General features: G+C 43.8%; 1 protein-coding gene across 5 annotated transcripts in view; it reads left to right on the top strand.

Annotated features, from left to right (window-relative positions):
- The window catches only part of WWP2 (WW domain containing E3 ubiquitin protein ligase 2), a 138,496-nt gene that overhangs the window by 13,455 nt on the left and 104,133 nt on the right, over positions 1-20,908 (top strand). For 3 of the 5 annotated variants that reach the window (XM_033941412.1, XM_033941411.1, XM_033941413.1), the window contains exons 3-4: positions 9,450-9,597; positions 10,261-10,382. The exons of 1 other annotated variant lie outside the window; for it this stretch is intronic. In XM_033941412.1, coding sequence (XP_033797303.1) covers positions 9,450-9,597; positions 10,261-10,382 — 270 coding nt within the window. The remainder of the gene's footprint in view (positions 1-9,449; positions 9,598-10,260; positions 10,383-20,908) is intronic. One more of the 5 variants, XM_033941415.1, reaches the window with a different exon arrangement.

Here is a 20,908-nt window from a genome sequence, read left to right as displayed (position 1 = left end):
CAGACTTTAGAATTGAAGAACTGCATCAGAGACTTTGCTAAAATCTAAGCATTGCTGCCTTGATCCAAGTCAGATTGTCTTAAAAGACCTGCCTCTTGTGAAACCAAGTAGCTCTGGATTCCAGAGATGTTCCCTTGTCTTACTAATATCTTTTCTAGTAGATAAGTGTATCATTTTGGACAGTAGGGTATTCTCACTATGCTCGTGAGCTGTGCAGAAGGAATCCATTCCAGGGTTTCAACTCTTCCTCCTTCTCCAGAGGGCTTTGCAGCCCCCTTCAGTTTTTACCAATGCAGGCGATAGAACAGATAAGAAGGAGGGATACGGAAAGACTCCCCGAATATATTTCTGTTCTGCTCTGAAAGTATAACAAATGTTAAAACATTTTACTTGAACAATCAAAATACCGAAATAAGCATAGCAATCAAAAACATTCATAGAGCTCAAACCTTCTACGCAGCTCACGAGCACATTGAGAATACCCCTGCTGTCCAGAATGATACACTTATCTACTAGAAAAGATAGTAGCAAGGTAAGAACCTAATCTCTTTTTTGTCCTCCTATATCGCTTAGCCTCTGACTGATGTGTGAATGCTGAGCTCAGGAATGGTGACAGCTTCCACCAGAGGGCTAAAGTCCACACAACAATGTTCTCTCTCTTTAATTACTGTTGTATCTTTGGCAAGAACTGTTACTCACTCAAGTACCCCCCAAGCACTATTTAGTATCTTAAAATGTACCTTCCTTTCTTGTTTTTCTGTTCTAAGATTTTAGGAAATAGTCACTTGTGTGGATCTGGGAATCATTTTTCTCTCTTGTGATTCAGCTGAGGGCCTCTAGGGGGCAGATGGTGACTTTTGATCCGGATTTTTCCTTTTTAGGTAGACTTAAATGTGAAAAGTGTATTGTGGAAAAGATTTGTGCCGTGAGTGTGAAGAAGTTCACTGGACCAATCTTATAAATTTCCAGCACTTCTGGCCATACAATTTGATGCCTGGTTAAAAGGAGAAGGAATTAGGATCCAGGTGGTTTAACTGGTCAAATCTGTTTGAAAGCCTTGTTGGTCTATAGTTGAAAATGTATTGGGTTATTATTTTATTTATTTTAGTGTTTCTATACCACTTATAGCCTGAGTGGTTCACATTCAGGTACTCAAGCCTTTTTCCCTGTATGTGCCGGTGGGCTTACAATCTATCTAATGTACCTGGGGCAATGGGGGGGGGGGGTCACAAGGAGCAGCGTGGGATTGAACCCACAAGCTCAGGGGCTGAGGCTGGAGCTCTAACCACTGTGCCACACACTCCCCACCAATGACTATTTCCTTCGCAAACTTAGCTTCTTAAATGTCTTTGACTATTTGGTTAAAAATAAGTTAGAGTTGAATTTGGGCTAGAGAAGCAGGAGGTTTCCCAATAGAGACAAGCGAGAGACGTTATGCTTTGGAGAGTCCAGAGTGAACATCTGTAGAGCAAGCACTAGGCCAGGGTGTAAGCAGAGAGCTGGGGAAACCATTTCTATATTTCTTCAGGGTCTCGTGATTGCAACTGGATGGAAGATCTTTTACTAATGGCTAGTCAAGATATTTAACACAGAACAACTCTGTGTTGGCATCCTTTTTGCTGTGTTTGGTGGACATGGCTTGAGATATCTTCTTTTTCAAGGGTCCCACGACAACAAGAGGGCATCCGTGGAAAATCAGGGGCGGGAAACTACGAGGTGACACCAGGAAATTCTTTTTCACTGAAAGAGTGGTTGATCGCTGGAATAGTCTTCCACTACAGGTGATTGTGGCCAGCAGCGTGCCTGATTTTAAGGCCAAATGGGATCGGCACATGGGATCTATTCACAGGGCAAAGGTAGGGGAGGGACATTAAGGTGGGCAGACTAGATGGGCCGTGGGCCCTTATCTGCCGTCTATTTCTATGTTTCTATGAGATCATTTTTGCTGGTCCACTATTTCCAAAGAGTTCAAGCCCAGCACTGCTCCGTGGGACCCTTCATTGCCCCAGGTACATTAGTCAGATTGTGAGCCCAGCAGCACAGATAAGGAGAATATATTTGAGTGCCTGAATGTAAAGCCAATTAGGCTATAAGTGGTCTATAAACAAATTAACAGGGATCCCCAAAGAAATGCATAAGTTGGTAACACACATATTCATCTTGGCTAAATCCTGGAAGTGGATTATTACTGTTTAATATCACCAGGACTGGCTCAAGAGGTTACAGAGCCCCAGCCATGCCCCCCCCTCTCCTACCTCCTCTGATGCTAATGCCTGGTCCCTGCAGGATGCAGCTTCATAGGTCATCTGCAGTAAGGAGGGAGGGCCAGCGTTGGTGTCGAGCAGTTCTTCTCCTCCCTCCCTCCTTTGATGCTGGCCTATGAAATCACACCCTGCTGGGACTGGGTAGCAGCATCCGAAGAAGGAGGAGAAGTGTTCAAGCTGGCATGGGAGCTTAATTTATGGGCCAGAATCTCAAGCTTTCTGGCGAGTTAACTAGAGAAGCATTGGGCACAATGTCAGCAATCTGAAAAAAGGTTCTCTTACCTGGACAGGAATGACACCTGTACCCAAAGAAGAAAGGAGAGGGCAGGCTCGCCACTCTCCCTAGTTTGATTCAACCTTATGATGCATGAATTTGACAGGATTAATGTTTCATATATGCCGATAATATTACAACTATTCTTCCTTTACCACAAAATAATGTTAATAATCAGTCAGGAATTAAATTAGTCCTGTCTCTAGTCGAGAAATGGGTATCTTCTGGAGAATAGGTGATAGAGTTTCCTTTTGTAATGTTACTGATATATAATATTGGTCAATAAAGAAAAAAATGGGGATCTACTTATAGACTGAAATTAAACAAAGATAAAACAGTATTTCTTTGGATAGGTCCAACTTGCGTGATTGAGGATCTTGAGTATTAGGAGTTCAGATGAAAAAAAAGGTTAGTTTGTGAATTAAAAAAAGAGGACACTTTTTGTCTTTTAATTGAAGTTCCAACTTTTATCTAGGATGGGCTATTGCAACATAGAATATTTGGGTATGTATAAGAGAAGTGCAAACTGTGTTGATTACTCCTCTTTTCTGTTGTGAACTTCATTGGCTACTGGTTATGGCTCACATTCAATTTAAACTTAGTATAATGATTAATAAAGTTTTATATGATTATGCCCCTTATTATATGTTGCAGTCCCTGAAACGGGACTTGTATACCACCATTCAAAGCGGTTTACATCTAGACAGGTACTTATTTTGTTCCTGGGGTAATGGAGGATTGGGTGACTACCCTAGGGTCACAAGGAGCAGTGCTGGGATTTGAACCCACAACCTCAGGGGCAGCAGCTGTACCACTAGGCCACTCCTAGAAAAGAGGGAGTTGCAGTCATCTAATAACCTAACGACCAAGGAAGCAAATGAAGGTAGAAATGCTTTGATTGAATTAATCTGTTGCAGAGCAAAGAATCAAAATTGGGTAACTTTATGTGCTCTTTGAAAATGTAGATGAGGGTTGGAGGAGGGTGGGGACAATACAAGAAGGATTCAGACTTAGAGATGTTAAGGGATACTTTATGATCATTCAGCCAAGATGTCCGATGTGCATGCATAAAGAGTTTGTATATCATCGGCATAAGCCACATGACTGAACGAAGGTTATTAATGGGCAAATGAAAAGATTACATAGGAGGGGACAAGAATTGACTCCAGAGGGACACCCGATTTGTAAGGATAAGGTGAAGGGAGGAGAGCACTACTACTATTTATCATCACTTAGATTTATTTATTCATTTTTATAGCCCATCCTTCCCAGGAGCCCAGAACCAGTTACAAGAATAAGAACATAAGACTAGCCTTCCTGGGTCAGACCAATGGTCCATCAAGCCCAGTAGCCCGTTCTCACGGTGGCCAATCCAGGTCACTAGTACCTGGCCAAAACCCAAAGAGTAGCAATATTCCATGCCACCGATCCAGGGCAAGCAGTGGCTTCCCCCATGTCTTTCTCAATAAAAGACTATGGACCATCACCAATCAGTTCTTTTAATTTCTATAGATCTTTCGGCTGCCTTCGACACTATCGATCATGAGCTGTTATTAAATAGGCTCCAATCTATAGGTGTTACAGACCAAGTTCTATCTTGGTTTCAATCTTACTTCTCTGATCGTTCTTCAACCGTGTTCTTCAATAATAAAACTTCCGACACTTTCACTACATTAAATGGCGTCCCCCAAAGTTCTATACTGTCTCCCCTTTTGTTTAATATTTTTCTTGCCCCACTGTTGACCTTATGTTAATCTATCGGCTTTAATGTATTTGCCTATGCTGACGATATTCAACTTTTGCATCCCATTGACACCAATAACCCTTTGGACATTCCCTTAATCAATACAAAACTGGAAAAAATCCACCACTGGCTGAACAATAATAGACTTGCATTGAATATTAATAAATCAAACGTGATGCTTTTTCCCTGGAAGGATAATTTCAAACTCAACCTTCCAATCTCTATCAAGGGTCAATCTTTGCAAGAGGTACACAATATTAAAATTTTAGGAATTATCTTTGATCAAAAACTCACTTTTCATGACCATATCAGTAGCATTATCAAATCTTCCTTTTTCAGGCTCCGACAAATCCGTTCCGTTTCACAATTTCTCTCTGCCGATTCTCTCAATATCCTTATTCATTCTCTTGTCATTTCCAAGATAGACTATTGTAATGCTTTGTTTGTTGGAATAGCTCAAAAAGAAATTAAACGTCTACAAATAATTCAAAACACGTCCATTAAGCTCATTTTTAAAGCCAAAAAATTTGATCATGTAACACCCCTTCTTAAGGAAGCCCACTGGCTTCCGGTGGCACATCGAATAATATACAAACTCTGCTTGCTCACATTTAAATCTCTTTCTTTTAAAACCCCGGCTTTCATTTACAAATTATTAATCCCTTACACATCCAATAGAACATTAAGATCTACCGAACAGCATTTGTTAACGATCCCTTCCCTTAAATTCATAAATACTCGACGACAGTTTATTTTTTCAGTTACAGCTCCCCAAACCTGGAATTCTCTCCCTGGTCACTTAAGAGAAGAAATTAACATTGAAAAATTTAAATGTAAACTGAAGACTTTTCTCTTTAATGACACCTTCACAAATTAATCATAAAAATGTCCTTTTAATCATTACTTGTTCTATTTAAATTAATCCTTTGTTTTAGAACTAATTTTACTTTTTTTATCTACAATCTTATCTTAATAATAATATTATTATTATTACCCTTCCCTTATGTGCTCTCCCTACATGTTTCTTTAACTTTTATTTACATTGTAATTTCTTACCCATCCTTTCCCTCTGTTTCCAGTCTTGTAAAATTTTGTCAATAGTCTGTTTAAGTCTCATTTATTGTATTATCCCTTTTACATTGTAATTTTATCGAAATGTACATCGCTTAGAATTTAGATTAAGTGATTAATCAAATCCTCATTAAACTTGAAACTTGAAACTTGACTTTTCCTCCAGGAAATTGTCCAAACTTTTCTTAAAACCAGCTTCGCTATCCACTCTTACCACAACCTCGGGCAATGAGTTCCAGAGCTTAACTATTTTCTGGGTAAAAAAATATTTCCTCCTATTGGTTTTAAAAGTATTTCCCTGTAACTTAATCGAGTGTCCCCTGGTCTTTGTAATTTTTGATGAGTGAAAAATCGATCCACTTGTACCCGTTCTACTCCACTCTGGATTTTGTAGACTTCAATCTTATCTCCTCTCAGCCGTCTCTTTTCCAAGCTGAAGCCTAACTGTTTTAGTCTTTCCTTATTCAAGAGGAGTTCCATCCCATTTACCATCTTGGTCGCTCTTCTTTGAACCTTTTCTTGTGCCACTATATCTTTCTTGAGATAAGGAGACCAGAATTGAATGCAATACTCCAGATGAGGTCGCACCATGGAGTGATACGGAGGCATTAGAACAGTCTTGTTAACCATCCCTTTGGGATTGCATGTGGCAATTGCATCCAAGCTTTCTTTTGAGTTTGACTTCTCGTTTGCATCCTATATAACCTGGTTGCAAGGCATTCCTCCGGCAGGCCATTGTGCTGGGTAGAAAGAGCATTTTGACTTGTTGGCTTTCCCCGCAATCACCTACGATTTCTCAGTGGAGATCTTTTATGATACAAGTGTTATTGGAGTGTAGAGCTATTCCAGTCTTGGACACCCGAGCGGGTCGTCTTTTTGAACAATACTGCACCCCTTTCTCTATAACGTTGACATCTTTTATCAGAAACAAAATTTGGTACTGATATTTGTTTGCTGCATACGCAGCTTGCCTTTACTGTTACTGATGTTCCCTGGATGGATGGGGGGTTTGAGGTGATTAGATGGGTTGGTTGATGCTTTATTAGATGAAGTTGCCTGCATTGGGTTAGTACATACTTAACTTGTGTTTATTCGAAATTCTAATAAAAATGATTTAAACATAATTCCCAGCATCCTGTTTGCTTTTTTGGCTCTTGCCACACATTGGGAGGAAGGTTTCATCATATTGTGTGCAATAATACCCAGATCCTTTTCATGGGCGCTAATCCCCAAGGTGGACCCTAGCATCCGATAACTGTGATTCAGGTTATTCTTTCTAATGTGCATCACTTTGCACTTGTCTACATTAAATTTCATCTGCCACTCGGACGCCCAGTCTTCCAATTCCTAATGTCCGCCTGCAATTTTTCACAATCCGCATGCGTTTTAACAACTTTGAACAGTTTAGTGCCATCTGCAAATTTAATCACCTCACTCGTCGTTCCAATTTCCAGATCATTTATAAATAAGTTAAATAGCACCAGTTCTAGCACAGACCCTTGCTTTACTCTCCTTCATTGAGAAAAATGACCATTTAACCCTACCCTCTGTTTTCTATCTAATAAACCACAACTGAACTTTGCCACCTATCCCATGACACTTTAATTTTCTCAGGAGCCTCTCGTGAAGAACTTTATCAAAAGCTTTCTGAAAATCTAGATACACTATATCAACCGGCTCACCTTTATCCACATGTTTATTCACACCTTCAAAGAAGTCAGGCAAATTGGTGAGGCAAGATCTCCTCCCTTGGCTGAACCCATGCTGACTCCGTCTCATTAAATCATGTTTGTCTACATGTTCCACAATTTTATTTTTTATAATAATTTCTACTATTTTGCCTGGCACCGAAGTGAGGCTTACCGGTTTGTAATTTCCCAGATCTCCCCTGGAGTCCTTTTTAAAAATCAGCGTAACATTGGCCACCCTCCAATCTTCAGGTACTACAGATGATTTTAGCAACAGGTTACAGATCACTAACAGCAGGTCAGCAATTTCATGTTTGAGTTCTTTTAATATCCTGGGATGTATACCATCCGATCCAAGTGATTTATCACTTTTTAACTTGCCGATTTGGCTCAGTACATCTTCCAGATTCACAGAGATTTCTTTCAGTTCCCCCACATCATCACCTTTGAAAACCATTTCCGGTTGAAGTAGCTCTCTTACATCTTCTTCCGTAAAGACTGAAGCAAAGAATTCATTCAGTTTTTCCGCTATGGCCTTATCCTCCCTGAGTGCCCCTTTTGCTCCTTGATCGTCGAATGGTCCCACAGATTCCCTCACAGGTTTTCTGCTTCCGATGTACCTAAATAAATTGCTATGAGTTTTTACCTCTTTTGCAAGTTTCTCTTCATATTCTTTCTTAGCTGTCTTTATCAGTGCTTTGCATCTAACTTGCCAGTGCTTGTGTTGCTTCTTAGTTTCTTCATTCAGATCCTTTTTCTATTCTTTAAAGGATGTTTTTTTGGCTCTAATAGCCTCTTTCACTTCACCTTTTAACCATGCCAGCTCTCGTTTCCTCATTTGCTGATAAGTGGAATACATCTGGTCTGAGCTTCCACGATGGTATTTATAAATAACATCTACGCTTGATTTTCAGGAACAGAGATACGTGCATTACAGTCAATAACATGGCACAGGATCAAAACTCAAAGCGCTGAAAGGTGTATGCAGCTCTGTACATTTTGATATTTAATAGACGGTCCCTGCTTGGAAGAGCTTATAATCTAACTTGGACAGTTAAACATGACATAGAGGGATGGGAATGCAGAACCCAAGGTGAGAGGAGTTAGGAGTCGAAAGCAGTCTCGAAAAGGTGGGCTTTTAACTGGGCCTTGACCACTGCCAGAGACGGAGCCCTCCGTAGGGATTTGGGCAATTTGTTCCAAGCATCTGGTGCAGGAAGACAGAAGGGATGGAGTCTGGATTTGGCAGTGGAGGAGAAGGACATAGGCAGGAAGGACTTATCAGCTGAGCGGAGCTCGCAGGGATTGGGGGGGGGGTAATATAGGGAGAGATAAGCAAAGAGTGTTAGAAGGGCAGCTGAGTGAATGTATTTGTTGGTCAGTAAGAGGAGTTTCAATTGTATTCTGAAAGGAATGATAAGCTAATGAAGTGACTTTAGGAGAGGGGTAAAGTGAGTAGAGTGGGTCTCGGAATATAAAGGGATGGGATTTAATGTGGTTACAATCAAAGTGGTTTAGAGATACTTATTTTCTAACTGGGGCAATGGAAAATTAAGTGGCTTATCCAGGGTCACAAGGAACTGCAGTGGATCATCAATAATATACAGGTACAAGATCCTTTAGCTGAAACCAACGCAGGTGCGTGCGTTTCTCCTGTTCTCTGAGCAACTCAAATCGGAGGGCTGGAAAAATGGCAAAGAGAGCTGCGGATTGCACTCAGGGTGGCAATTTCATGGTCTGCCTTTTTCTAACTTGCAAAATCTAGATTTCGGATAAAGACTCTTGTTACCTGTACTTGTGATTTAAAATTTTAATTGAAATCCGGCTTTAATTATAAACTTGAAAAAATGAAAGTGAAAACCCCAAACTTGATGGCAATGACGGCAAGCACCTTATCTGAGTGTTTGGTAGGACTTTGTCAATTGCCAGGAGTGGTAACTGGGAGCTTTGCCAGGATTTCAAAAGAGCGGACAACTTGATTAGCTATAATAGCTGATGCTAGACTTATTTCCAGTCCCTTTCTTATGGAGGAGTTCCATAATTCTGTCTTTTCGATTTGGACTCTGTGTTATTTTTCTGACTTAATATCCAGTGTTTTTTCGGCTGTTGGTGTTTTTTGAAGCAAAATATCTGGGCCCCAGTGATCTCACTCAGAAGTAGATGTATAACGTCTGCATTTATTCAGCTGCTGAATTCACAAATTGTGTGAACAAACGGGAAACATCTGACATACAGACATTCAGTAGTGCTGAGGTGGCTTCTAGTTGGTCCAATGATGGTCCCGGGAACATGTGTCTGGTTGAATTCTAAGGAAGGGGGGGGTCTGGAGAAGAAGTCTGTGGAGTGCTGGGTTTGAGGGTTGTATCAGCCTCTACTGAACGCTGTAAATCTCTCTCTCCTCTGCTCAGTGGTGTCAGCAAAGCCCAGAACTCATGGTCGGCAGTCCAAAATAAGTTCGTATGTGGAGGTAACGGTGGATGGCCTCTCCAGTGAGACCAAAAAGACAGGAAAGCGAAACGGAAGCGCAGAACTTTTCTGGAATGAAAGCCTCATTTTGTAAGAAACGTTCCAGTGTTGCATGGAGTCCTGCACCCTTGTCTTAGCTTATAAGTGTTCTGGGTCTCAGCAAGAGAAGGGAATTAAAGAGGGAGAAACATATCAAGGACGCTTCCTAACCCACACCCTATTCTTTAAGGGATGTAATGAGGGGATTCATGTCCCCCTCCCCCCACACTCTGTTTGTCATGAGGAGACTCGTATCCCCCCACTCTATAATAGATGTCATGAGGAGATTCATAGCCCTCCCCCCAAACACAAACATACTCCGTAAGGGTTGTGATGAGTTAGATTTAATTAGAGGGGAGGACTGTCAGGCTTTCCCATTCACCACTCTGTAAGAGTTCCAATGAGTGTGGGGGGGGGATATCATAAGAACATAAAAATTTACCTCTGCTGGGTCAGACCAATGGTCCATCGTGCCCAGCAGTCCGCTTACGCGATGGCCCTTAGGTCAAAGACCAGTGCCCTAACTGAGCCTTACCCGATAAGAACATAAGAATTGCCGCTGCTGGGTCATAGCATTAGTCTGGAGGTGTTTGGGGGGGAGGAAAGGTAGGAGGCTTCTACTTTTGCTCCCACTTCAACCTCTTCTTGGTGGTAAATGAATTTGAAGGAGGGGGATAAAGTGCTGTTTGACCTCTGTTTGCCTTCTCTTGTCAGGAATGTTGCTCCCCACAGTCAGCTGGATCTGAAAGTCTGGAGCTGTCATACCCTGAGGAATGAGCTGCTGGGCTCGGCCTCCCTTAGCCTGACTGACGTTCTGGAGAAGAATGCTGGGAAAAGTAGGTTTTGCCTGCTCGCTGTAGTCATATGAATGCCAGGTGTCATTTAGTACAGCGGAGAGCTGGGTTCTGGGCTTGGGGTCCTGTAGCCAGTGGTTCCTTCTTCCCTCGGCTACATCTGTGACCAGGCGGCATTCCCTGCCAAAGTGGATGTGTGTGATCGAGCCTTCCTGGCAGAATAATGCTCTCCTTGTGCTTAGCCCTCTCAGAGAACAAGGCAGCCTGTATGAATCATACACTTAGGTCATTTCCTGCTTATGTGTTACCCTTCTCACCTGGGGGATAAGGCACCATTCTTTCCCAGGGAGGATGCTTACATCCCCTTCTCCTTACTCTGATCCACCCACTTACAGTTTAGGAGCAAGAAGCTTTCACGCCTCTCACAGATGAGGAGGAAAGGGATGGAAGAGCACTGACTATCTCTCCTGTCACAACCTGGGGTGAGATCGCATCCTACCCTCAGAATCCGGAGGTGGGTTCAGGAGGGGTAGAACAAAGTTGAACCCTTCACTACCCCACAGCTTGGAAATAGTGCCCTAATATTCCCTCTTCCCAGAGATCCATCTGGCCTCACCACAGCCTCAGGTTTATATTTCAATTCCCCTCCTGTCTACCACATCACAGCTTGATTCCCTTTCTTCCCTCTGAACAACATATTGAGCTCCTCTCTACTCTCTTAGTGACATGCTGTACTCCCCTCTGAGTAACATCTACACTCTCCTCCCCTCAGGGTAACACGCTAAGCCTCTTTCCACCTCCTCTCCGAGTAACACGCTGAGCATCTCTCCTCCCCTTGAAGTAACACGCTAAGCCTCTCTCCACCTCCTCTCTGAGTAACACGCTGAGCATCTCTCCTCCCCTCAGAGTAACACTCTAAGCCTCTCTCCACCTCCTCTACGACTAACACGCTGAGCATCTCTCTTCCCTTTGGAGTAACATGCTAAGCTTCTCTCCACCTCCTCTCTGAGTAACACGCTGAGCATCTCTCTTCCCCTCGGAGTAACATGCTAAGCCTTTTTCCACCTCCTCTCCGAGTAACACGCTGAGCATCTCTCCTCCCCTCGGAGTAACACACTAAGCCTCTCTCCACCTCCTCTCCGAGTAACAAGCTGAGCATCTCTCTTCCCTTCGGAGTAACATGCTAAGCCTCTTTCCACCTCCTCTCTGAGTAACACGCTGAGCATCTCTCCTCCCCTCAGAGTAACACTCTAAGCCTCTCTCCACCTCCTCTACGACTAACACGCTGAGCATCTCTCTTCCCTTTGGAGTAACATGCTAAGCTTCTCTCCACCTCCTCTCTGAGTAACACGCTGAGCATCTCTCTTCCCCTCGGAGTAACATGCTAAGCCTTTTTCCACCTCCTCTCCGAGTAACACGCTGAGCATCTCTCCTCCCCTCGGAGTAACACACTAAGCCTCTCTCCACCTCCTCTCTGAGTAACACGCTGAGCATCTCTCTTCCCCTCAGAGTAACATGCTAAGCCTCTCTCCACCTCCTCTCTGAGTAACATGCTGAGCATCTCTTTTCCCCTCGGAGTAACATCCTAAGCCTCTCTCCACCTCCTCTCTGAGTAACACGCTGAGCATCTCTCTTCCCCTCAGAGTAACATGCTAAGCCTCTCTCCACCTCCTCTCTGAGTAACACGCTGAGCATCTCTTTTCCCCTCGGAGTAACATACTAAGCCTCTCTCCACCTCCTCTCTGAGTAACATGCTGAGCATCTCTCTTCCCTTCGGAGTAACACACTAAGCCTCTCTCCACCTCCTCTCTGAGTAACACGCTGAGCATCTCTCTTCCCCTCAGAGTAACATGCTAAGCCTCTCTCCACCTCCTCTCTGAGTAACATGCTGAGCATCTCTTTTCCCCTCGGAGTAACATCCTAAGCCTCTCTCCACCTCCTTTCTGAGTAATACGCTGAGCATCTCTCTTCCCCTTGGAGTAACACTCTAAGCCTCTCTCCACCTCCTCTCTGAGTAACACGCTGAGCATCTCTCCTCCCCAGAGAGTAACACGCTAAGCCTCTCTCCACCTCCTCTCTGAGTAACACGCTGAGCATCTCTCCTCCCCAGAGAGTAACACGCTAAGCCTCTCTCTACCTCCTCTCCGTGTAACAAGCTGAGCATCTCTCTTCCCCTCGGAATAACACACTAAGCCTCTCTCCACCTCCTCTCCAAGTAACAAGCTGAGCATCTCTCTTCCCCACGGAGTAACACACTAAGCCTCTCTCCACCTCCTCTCTGAGTAACACGCTGAGCATCTCTCCTCCCCAGAGAGTAACACACTAAGCCTCTCTCCACCTCCTCTCCGAGTAACAAGCTGAGCATCTCTCTTCCCCTTGGAGTAACACACTAAGCTTCTCTCCACCTCTTCTCTGAGTAATATGCTGAGCATCTCTCTTCCCCTCAGAGTAACACGCTAAGCCTCTCTCCACCTCCTCTCTGAGTAACACGCTGAGCATCTCTTTTCCCCTCGGAGTAACATACTAAGCCTCTCTCCACCTCCTCTCTGAGTAACACGCTGAGCATCTCTCTTCCTCTCAGAGTAACATGCTAAGCCTCTCTCCACCTCCTCTCTGAGTAACACGCTGAGCATCTCATTTCCCCTCGGAGTAACATACTAAGCCTCTCTCCACCTCCTCTCTGAGTAACACGCTGAGCATCTCTCTTCCCTTCGGAGTAACATGCTAAGCCTCTCTCCACCTCCTTTCTGAGTAATACGCTGAGCATCTCTCTTCCCCTTGGAGTAACACTCTAAGCCTCTCTCCACCTCCTCTCTGAGTAACACGCTGAGCATCTCTCTTCCCCTCAGAGTAACATGCTAAGCCTCTCTCCACCTCCTCTCTGAGTAACATGCTGAGCATCTCTTTTCCCCTCGGAGTAACATCCTAAGCCTCTCTCCACCTCCTTTCTGAGTAATACGCTGAGCATCTCTCTTCCCCTTGGAGTAACACTCTAAGCCTCTCTCCACCTCCTCTCTGAGTAACACGCTGAGCATCTCTCCTCCCCAGAGAGTAACACGCTAAGCCTCTCTCCACCTCCTCTCTGAGTAACACGCTGAGCATCTCTCCTCCCCAGAGAGTAACACGCTAAGCCTCTCTCTACCTCCTCTCCGTGTAACAAGCTGAGCATCTCTCTTCCCCTCGGAATAACACACTAAGCCTCTCTCCACCTCCTCTCCAAGTAACAAGCTGAGCATCTCTCTTCCCCTCGGAGTAACACACTAAGCCTCTCTCCACTTCCTTTCTGAGTAACACGCTGAGCATCTCTTCTCCCCGGAGAGTAACACGCTAAGCCTCTCTCCATCTCCTCTCTGAGTAACAAGCTGAGCATCTCTCTTCCCCTTGGAGTAACACACTAAGCCTCTCTCCACCTCTTCTCTGAGTAATATGCTGAGCATCTCTCTTCCCCTCAGAGTAACACGCTAAGCCTCTCTCCACCTCCTCTACGAGTAACACGCTGAACATCTTTCTTTGAGTTCAAATCTCTCCTTTACAAAATGCCTGCTTTCATACATAGATTATTAGAACATAAGAACATAAGCAGTGCCTCTGCCGGGTCAGACCACAGGTCCATCCTGCCCAGCAGTCCGCTCTTGCGGCGGCCCAAAAAACAGGTCAAAACTTATCTGAATCATCAGAAGGGGCTCCCTTGCCACCTTGGTTTCTCATTTAAGTCCTGCCTTCCTATCAAAGTCCTAGCCCTCCGGTCTTGCACATGCACGACCAGGTTGGTTTATACTCATTACCTGGTTAACTTCCTATACTTGTGTTACATCCCAGCTCTTCCCTCAGTATCCCACGATCCCTTTATCCCTCAGGAATCCATCCAATCCCTGTTTGAATCCTTGTACTGTACTCTGCCTGATCACTTCCTCCGGTAGCGCATTCCAAGTGTCCACGACCCTTTGGGTGAAAAAAAACTTCCTTGCATTTGTTTTGAACCTGTCTCCCTATACCTCTTCTAGATTACTTAGATCTACCTACCAACACCTCTTGATTGTTCCCTCTCTTAAAACCATAAATACATGGTGGCAATATATTTTCTCTGTCTATGCTCCCCAAATATGGAATTTACTCCCAATTCAAGTACGTGAAGAACATAATTTAGATAGATTTAAGAGCAAGTTAAAATGCTCTCTTTTTAAAGATGCATTTGACAACTAAAAAAACTAGATTAGATGCATAAACCAGAAAATTAGATCAGGGGCTTCAACTGAGCCCTGGTTCTCAAGCTCTTTGAAGCTTACTGCTTTCCCCTTTCCTTTTGTTTTTTCCCTTACTCATTTTATTTAATATTTTTAACTTGTATTTCTTTTCCTATCCCTTTCCTTTTGTATCATATGTTTTGTCTCTTCCATCATATTTAAATAGTTCGTTTCCCTTTGATTATTGTAATACAATATTTTAACATTTTTTACATCGCTTAGAATTTTGAATAAGCGATTAATCAAATACATAATAAACTTGGAAACTTGGTATAACCATAAAGCTCTATGACCTCACAATGCAGGTGTAAAGAGCCTTAGCCTATAGGAAGAGGAGATGCAAATGTTAAGAGCCTTAGCCAATAGGGAGAGGAGGAGATAATGGCTGCTGCGGATGGGCCATTTGGCCTTTATCTGCCATGATGTTTCTATAACCATAAAGCTCTATGACCTCACAATGCAGGTGTAAAGAGCCTTAGCCTATAGGAAGAGGAGATGCAAATGTTAAGAGCCTTAGCCAATAGGGAGAGGAGGAGATAATGGCTGCTGCGGATGGGCCATTTGGCCTTTATCTGCCATGATGTTTCTATAACCATAAAGCTCTATGACCTCACAATGCAGGTGTAAAGAGCCTTAGCCTATAGGAAGAGGAGATGCAAATGTTAAGAGCCTTAGCCAATAGGGAGAGGAGGAGATAGTGGATGCTGCGGATGGGCCATTTGGCCTTTATCTGCCATGATGTTTCTATAACCATAAAGCTCTATGACCTCACAATGCAGGTGTAAAGAGCCTTAGCCTATAGGAAGAGGAGATGCAAATGTTAAGAGCCTTAGCCAATAGGGAGAGGAGGAGAGAGTGGATGCTGCGGATGGGCCATTTGGTCTTTATCTGCCATCATGTTTCTATGACCTCACAATGCAGGTGTAAAGAGCTTTAGCCTATAGGAAGAGGAGATGCAAATGTTAAGAGCCTTAGCCAATAGGGAGAGGAGGAGATAGTGGATGCTCTGGATGGGCCATTTGGCCTTTATCTGCCATCATGTTTCTATAACCATAAAGCTCTATGACCTCACAATGCAGGTGTAAAGAGCCTTAGCCTATAGGAAGAGGAGATGCAAATGTTAAGAGCCTTAGCCAATAGGGAGAGGAGGTGATAGTGGTTGCTCTGGATGGGCCCTTTGGCCTTTATCTGCCATCATGTTTCTATAACCATAAAGCTCTATGACCTCACAATGCAGGTGTAAAGAGCCTTAGCCTATAGGAAGAGGAGATGCAAATGTTAAGAGCCTTAGCCAATAGGGAGAGGAGGAGAGAGTGGATGCTGCGGATGGGCCCTTTGGCCTTTATCTGCCATCAGGTTTCTTCTGGTCCTTAAATGCAAGCTTTTCAATTTTTTTTTTTTACTTGGAAGGCTTATATTACATTAACAGGTGCCATTATATGCTTTCACTTTTGGCTTTGCTCGGACTCCTGCCCATTTTTTTTTCTTAGTACCGGTGCTTACAGGCTTTCTTTTGCTTCCAAAAGAATCAAAACCAGCAGATGTCAAACTGGAAATCAAAACTCTCCACCATCAGCTCCCAGCTGGCGTTATTTTTCCAGGAGTAAGAGCAGGGTTGGTTTGTGCACTGTGATCTGAGCATTGAGAAGCCATAGCTAACGATGTCATTAACTTACATTTGACTATATTTAAATACAATTTGTGGCCATGTCTGTTGTTCACAAATACAAATCACCCCACTTCAGAAGGGTAAAGGGTCTCAGAAACCCGCTGGATTCAACACATAATGTTAAACCTGGGTTAGGGTCAGTGATTAAGACTCTTCTAACCCATTTAGCTTTAACAGCGGGTTTCTGAGACCCTTTATCCTCCTTTCTTATATTTTACACTCTGAAGTGGAAGGCTCCATTTAATCTCACTTCATCATCTTCCGTATCCTGTTAGTGATTCACCAGGTCTGTTGTTCCCCACGGTAAAGCCCTCTGAGCATTCTGCCCAGGTTAAATGCATGCTGTTGCCGCGCACTGTCAGTGGTGGGTTTTGAGAGGCAGCGGTGGGATTTTCTTAGGAGGCAGTACCAGATTCAGAGACAGTTGCGCTGCTAGGTCTCGCCACTTCTAGTGCAATCCAGTGATAAGAACATAAAAGTAGCCTCACAGGGTGAGAGCAATGGTCCATCAAGCCCAGTAGTCTATTCTCATGGTGGCCAATGGAGGTCACTAGTGCCTGGCAAAAACCCAAGAGTAGCAACATTCTATATTAACGATCCAAGGCAAGCAGTGGCTTCCCCCATGTCTGTCTCAATAGCAGACTATAGATTTTTCCTCCAAGAAATTGTCCAAACCTTTCTTAAAAGCAGCTACTCCCAATGACCTGCTGATTTGACTCCTTGTTAGTTAGCAGTATCAGAAAGTTGTAAACCAAAAAGCCAGAACGTGTCTTGATACACTGAGCACCATTTCCTGGGTCTGCAGGTGGGTCAAAGATTTCATCTCGCAGCCTTTGCTAAATTCACTGCCAGACCTTTCCCTCCCACCCACCCCCAGCTGCAGTAATAATGATCCTTAAATGAGCCCCACAATCTGAGAGAGCTGGTTCCATAAACACACTGTAGCCCCCCTGGCCACTGGAACAGGCACAGCTTGTGTTGCTAACTTGAGTTTGCTAAGCTGCCCTCTGTGTGCAGAGGAATGTGAGGGCTTGGCACCCTTTCTGTGGCTTTTATTTTTTTTAAAGGTGGTATCGTCGTAGCAGGGGAGGAGAGGGGAGGGGGTCACAATCATTCCTTTAATATGAGAAAGTTTGCAAAAGCAGAAGCCTACTCAAGTTGCTTGAATTCACTTTCCTTTTCAGTATTAGGGACAATTTAAGTGAGGGAAACGGACCCTGACAATCAAGTCCTGTGTAATACAGAGAGAAGGGGGAAGAAAGAGGCTTTTAAAGATGAGAAATTATACATAGCACCAAGTGTTGTGTTTGAAAAAACAGACAGACTCTTGTGATTAAGACACAAGCCCTCTCACATAGGCACGGAGATCCAGACACATTGCCTGGGACATAGTTGGGCAGTGAAGAGGCAGAGCTGATTTGATTGATTTGGATTGAACTTGCAGCTTTTTAGCTCCACATGAGTTATAGTCAGGTACAGGAGGTACTGGAGGCCAACCAAATTTCAGTTTCAGTTTTGGCTTTGGTGCCGAAACTGACCCGAAATTTCTGTTTGGCCTTTTTTCGCTTTCAGCTTAAAGTGCTGGGGCATTTTTTTATTGGAACCAAAACTCTATGTTGGTTCTGTGGCTCTCCTCCCCAAAGAGTAGAAGTCCCCCCTTTCACACAGCTTATCGTACATCCCCTGGTGGTCTGTTGGCTAGTCAGAGCAAGGGCAATCCCTATTCACTGCAGCCCATGTCTTCTGTGCTGCTAAAATGGCTGTCACTTTCTCTAGGGGCAGTCTGAAGAGATTGCTGCTGGAAGTCATGGCTGCCATTTTGAGAGTTGAGCTAGCACGGGCAAGAGTGACTGGGGATTGCTCCTGCTCTGACTAGACACCAGACCGCCAAGGATGGGGGAGAGGGGGCTTCTTCTGTGTGTGGGGAGCAGGTCAGTGGGGGCTTCTGTGCATGAGTTGACTGATCTGGGCTCTATCAACCAGTTTTTGATTTTAGCTTTGGTTGAAACTGAGTGTTACGTTAATGGAATTCTTTTGTCCTGCCATATCTTCACCAAATGAAGTTCAAAGTTAGTAACAACACAAAAGAAAAGTGTTCAAATATACTTATAACAACACAGACATTTCAGAGAGATATATTTAACCCTTTAGCATAAATTTTTGAAAAAGGTAATTTCATGAATGTCAAGATGAAGCAAATTCCATACTTGTACTGTCTGATAACTATATGATATACAATGTATATATTTATATCTTACGCCCTTCATTGATGGAAAAGTCAGTAAGAATTGTGAATTTTGACTGTCTATTTAGTTTTGTTTGCTCTCAATTAGGCATTTCCTTGTCTCTGGGCCTTTAAGTTTTCTCTGAGGCAATGAAGGTTAAGTGATAAAGAGCAGCGGCTGGGGGGAACCGGCTTTCTCTGGATGTCAGTCTTCTGCTCTTTCTACTAGCCTGTACAGTGTTGTGTTCGTCTGGTAGCGCTCTAGAAATAATTAGTAGTAGTAGACTGCCACTACAGTAATGAGGTACCTACTGTATTTTTCATTCCATAATACCCACCTGACCATAAGACGCACCCTAGATTTAGAGGAGGAAAGCAAAACAAAAAAATTCTGAACCAAATGGTGTGCCCTGTATCCTGTCCCCCCTCTGGTGGTCTAGTGGTAGGCCGGGACAGGATACAGGGCACATCTAGAGGTGGGCACATCTAATGGTAGGCACGTGTAGCCAGCCAGCCTTGTGAATGAACATTACAAAAAAGCCAATTTTTAATAGTATGTTTATTGAGTTTCATCTAAAGCCTTTAAAATACGCTAATGCAACAAGTCAAACTATTCTAAAGCCATTTCTGTACCGTTATCGGAGATGTAAATGCACGCCCTTCACGTGACTGACAAATAAATTGCAATAGAAGTCCTCAACTATATCCCCAGGGACAGTTAATCAGCAACATATGTAGCGCATAGGAGACTTTCAAATATACCAAGCTGACAGTTGGCAGAAACCCCCATAGAAGATAAAGGGAAAACACAGAAAGACCCGGTTTACCTTCAAATAATTTGTTTCCCTTGGGTACCACCAGCTCTCTGTAGACGGAACAAAAGAAACCATACAGAGCACATGTTAGCATGACTCAAATTTACCCGGCAGGTTAGCTTGGGTTCTGTTAATATAGACGTTTTGGTTTTTCCCCCCGTTACGTTTAAGCAGCAAGGAGGACAAGGAGGGGGAGGGTTCCCGAAACCTTCAGATGTACCCCACTGAGAAGACAGTCGGCAGCCCTGAGCCCTTCTCTCCCACAGAATGGCGCAGCTGTTTCCTAGCATCCACCCCGAGCCTGTCACACTCCACACACCACTCTGGCCTCCAATGACATCAGAGGGGCTGTGCTTCCCTTTTATAGGCGAGTTTTAAAGGGAAAGGGTGGGCTATTTTTGTACTGAGGCTCGCGAAAGCTCAGGCAAAACCAGCAGCAGCAATAACAACAAACAAATAAACTTTCGGGAGCTCCTCTTTTAGACCAGACCGTCATTCTTGGGGGGGGGGGGGGGTTATATTCGCTCCTTAAGATGCACCCTTATTTCCTCCCAGTTATGGGGGGAAAAAAGTGCGTCTTATAGAGCGAAAAATACGGTATTCTGATTGTGTGTATATATATATATATATATTTTTATTAACTTTTTCAACCAAATCAACCAATATGAAGCCTATCCATGCTTCAATCCCCCTGAAACATTCGCAGCCCAACTAACAAAGTTGGGGCAGTCTCCATCGAGGGCTACTTTTTTTGTTCTGTTGAAAAAATACAGAACAAAACAAGTGAAAAATTGCTGGACTAAGTGTTTAGTCCTCGATGGAGACTGCCCCAACGTTGTTGGTTGGGCTGAGAACTTTTCAATGGCCCCTTGTAGCCAGTGGCCTGTTGGCTCTTCAGGCCACTCGTAATCAAACCTGAGCCTGTACTGAAAACCACAAATTTGTTCAAGTTCACTTTTACAGCATCAGTTGAATGATACGCCATTCTTCCCCAGCAGCCTCTTGTCCATGGGGTGAAGAGGTTCAGTCTCTGTTTCCAAGCAGAAATAGCAGGAGCACCCCCACACTTCCAATGGACCTTAGTTTCACAATGAGCTGCACTCACGTCTCCGATTTCCAAACTTGGGCTGTAAAGTGACTCTGACCCCACTTGATGTGGTATGGCTATTCTTATGTTCTAAGTTGTCATTGATCTTGTGGCAAATCCATGATTGCCATTACTTGTGTTTACTATGGTAGCTAAAGTCTGCCCTTATCAAGGCAATGTTGAACCAACAATCCAGTATATTATTACATTTTACTTGCTAAGTTTCACTATAAGATGCCTTCCCCTCCCCCCAAGATATGCAGGATTTGTACTCAAACAATACTTGCCCCTGATCCAAGGTGAAGATGTTGTCGGAGTGATTAGTGCAGTGGGCAAAGAAATAGGTCCTAAGAATGGGATGCCAGGTATCCAAACCTGCTTGACTCAGGTACCAACTCTGGCTCCAGTTACACAAATTATTTGCTACTTAGGCAGCTTTAAAATGAGATTTGTAGCTGCTGGGGAGGAGGGAGCCAGTGGGTGGAGAGCGAGGCTTAAGGGGATGCCCGTATTTTGAGCTGGATTGGGC

Source organism: Geotrypetes seraphini, chromosome 4 (assembly GCF_902459505.1).
Source record: "Geotrypetes seraphini chromosome 4, aGeoSer1.1, whole genome shotgun sequence".
NCBI classification, from domain to species: Eukaryota; Metazoa; Chordata; class Amphibia; order Gymnophiona; family Dermophiidae; genus Geotrypetes; species Geotrypetes seraphini.
The sequence above is the reverse complement of the archived record's forward strand: the minus strand, read 5'-3'. Positions and strand labels throughout refer to the sequence as shown.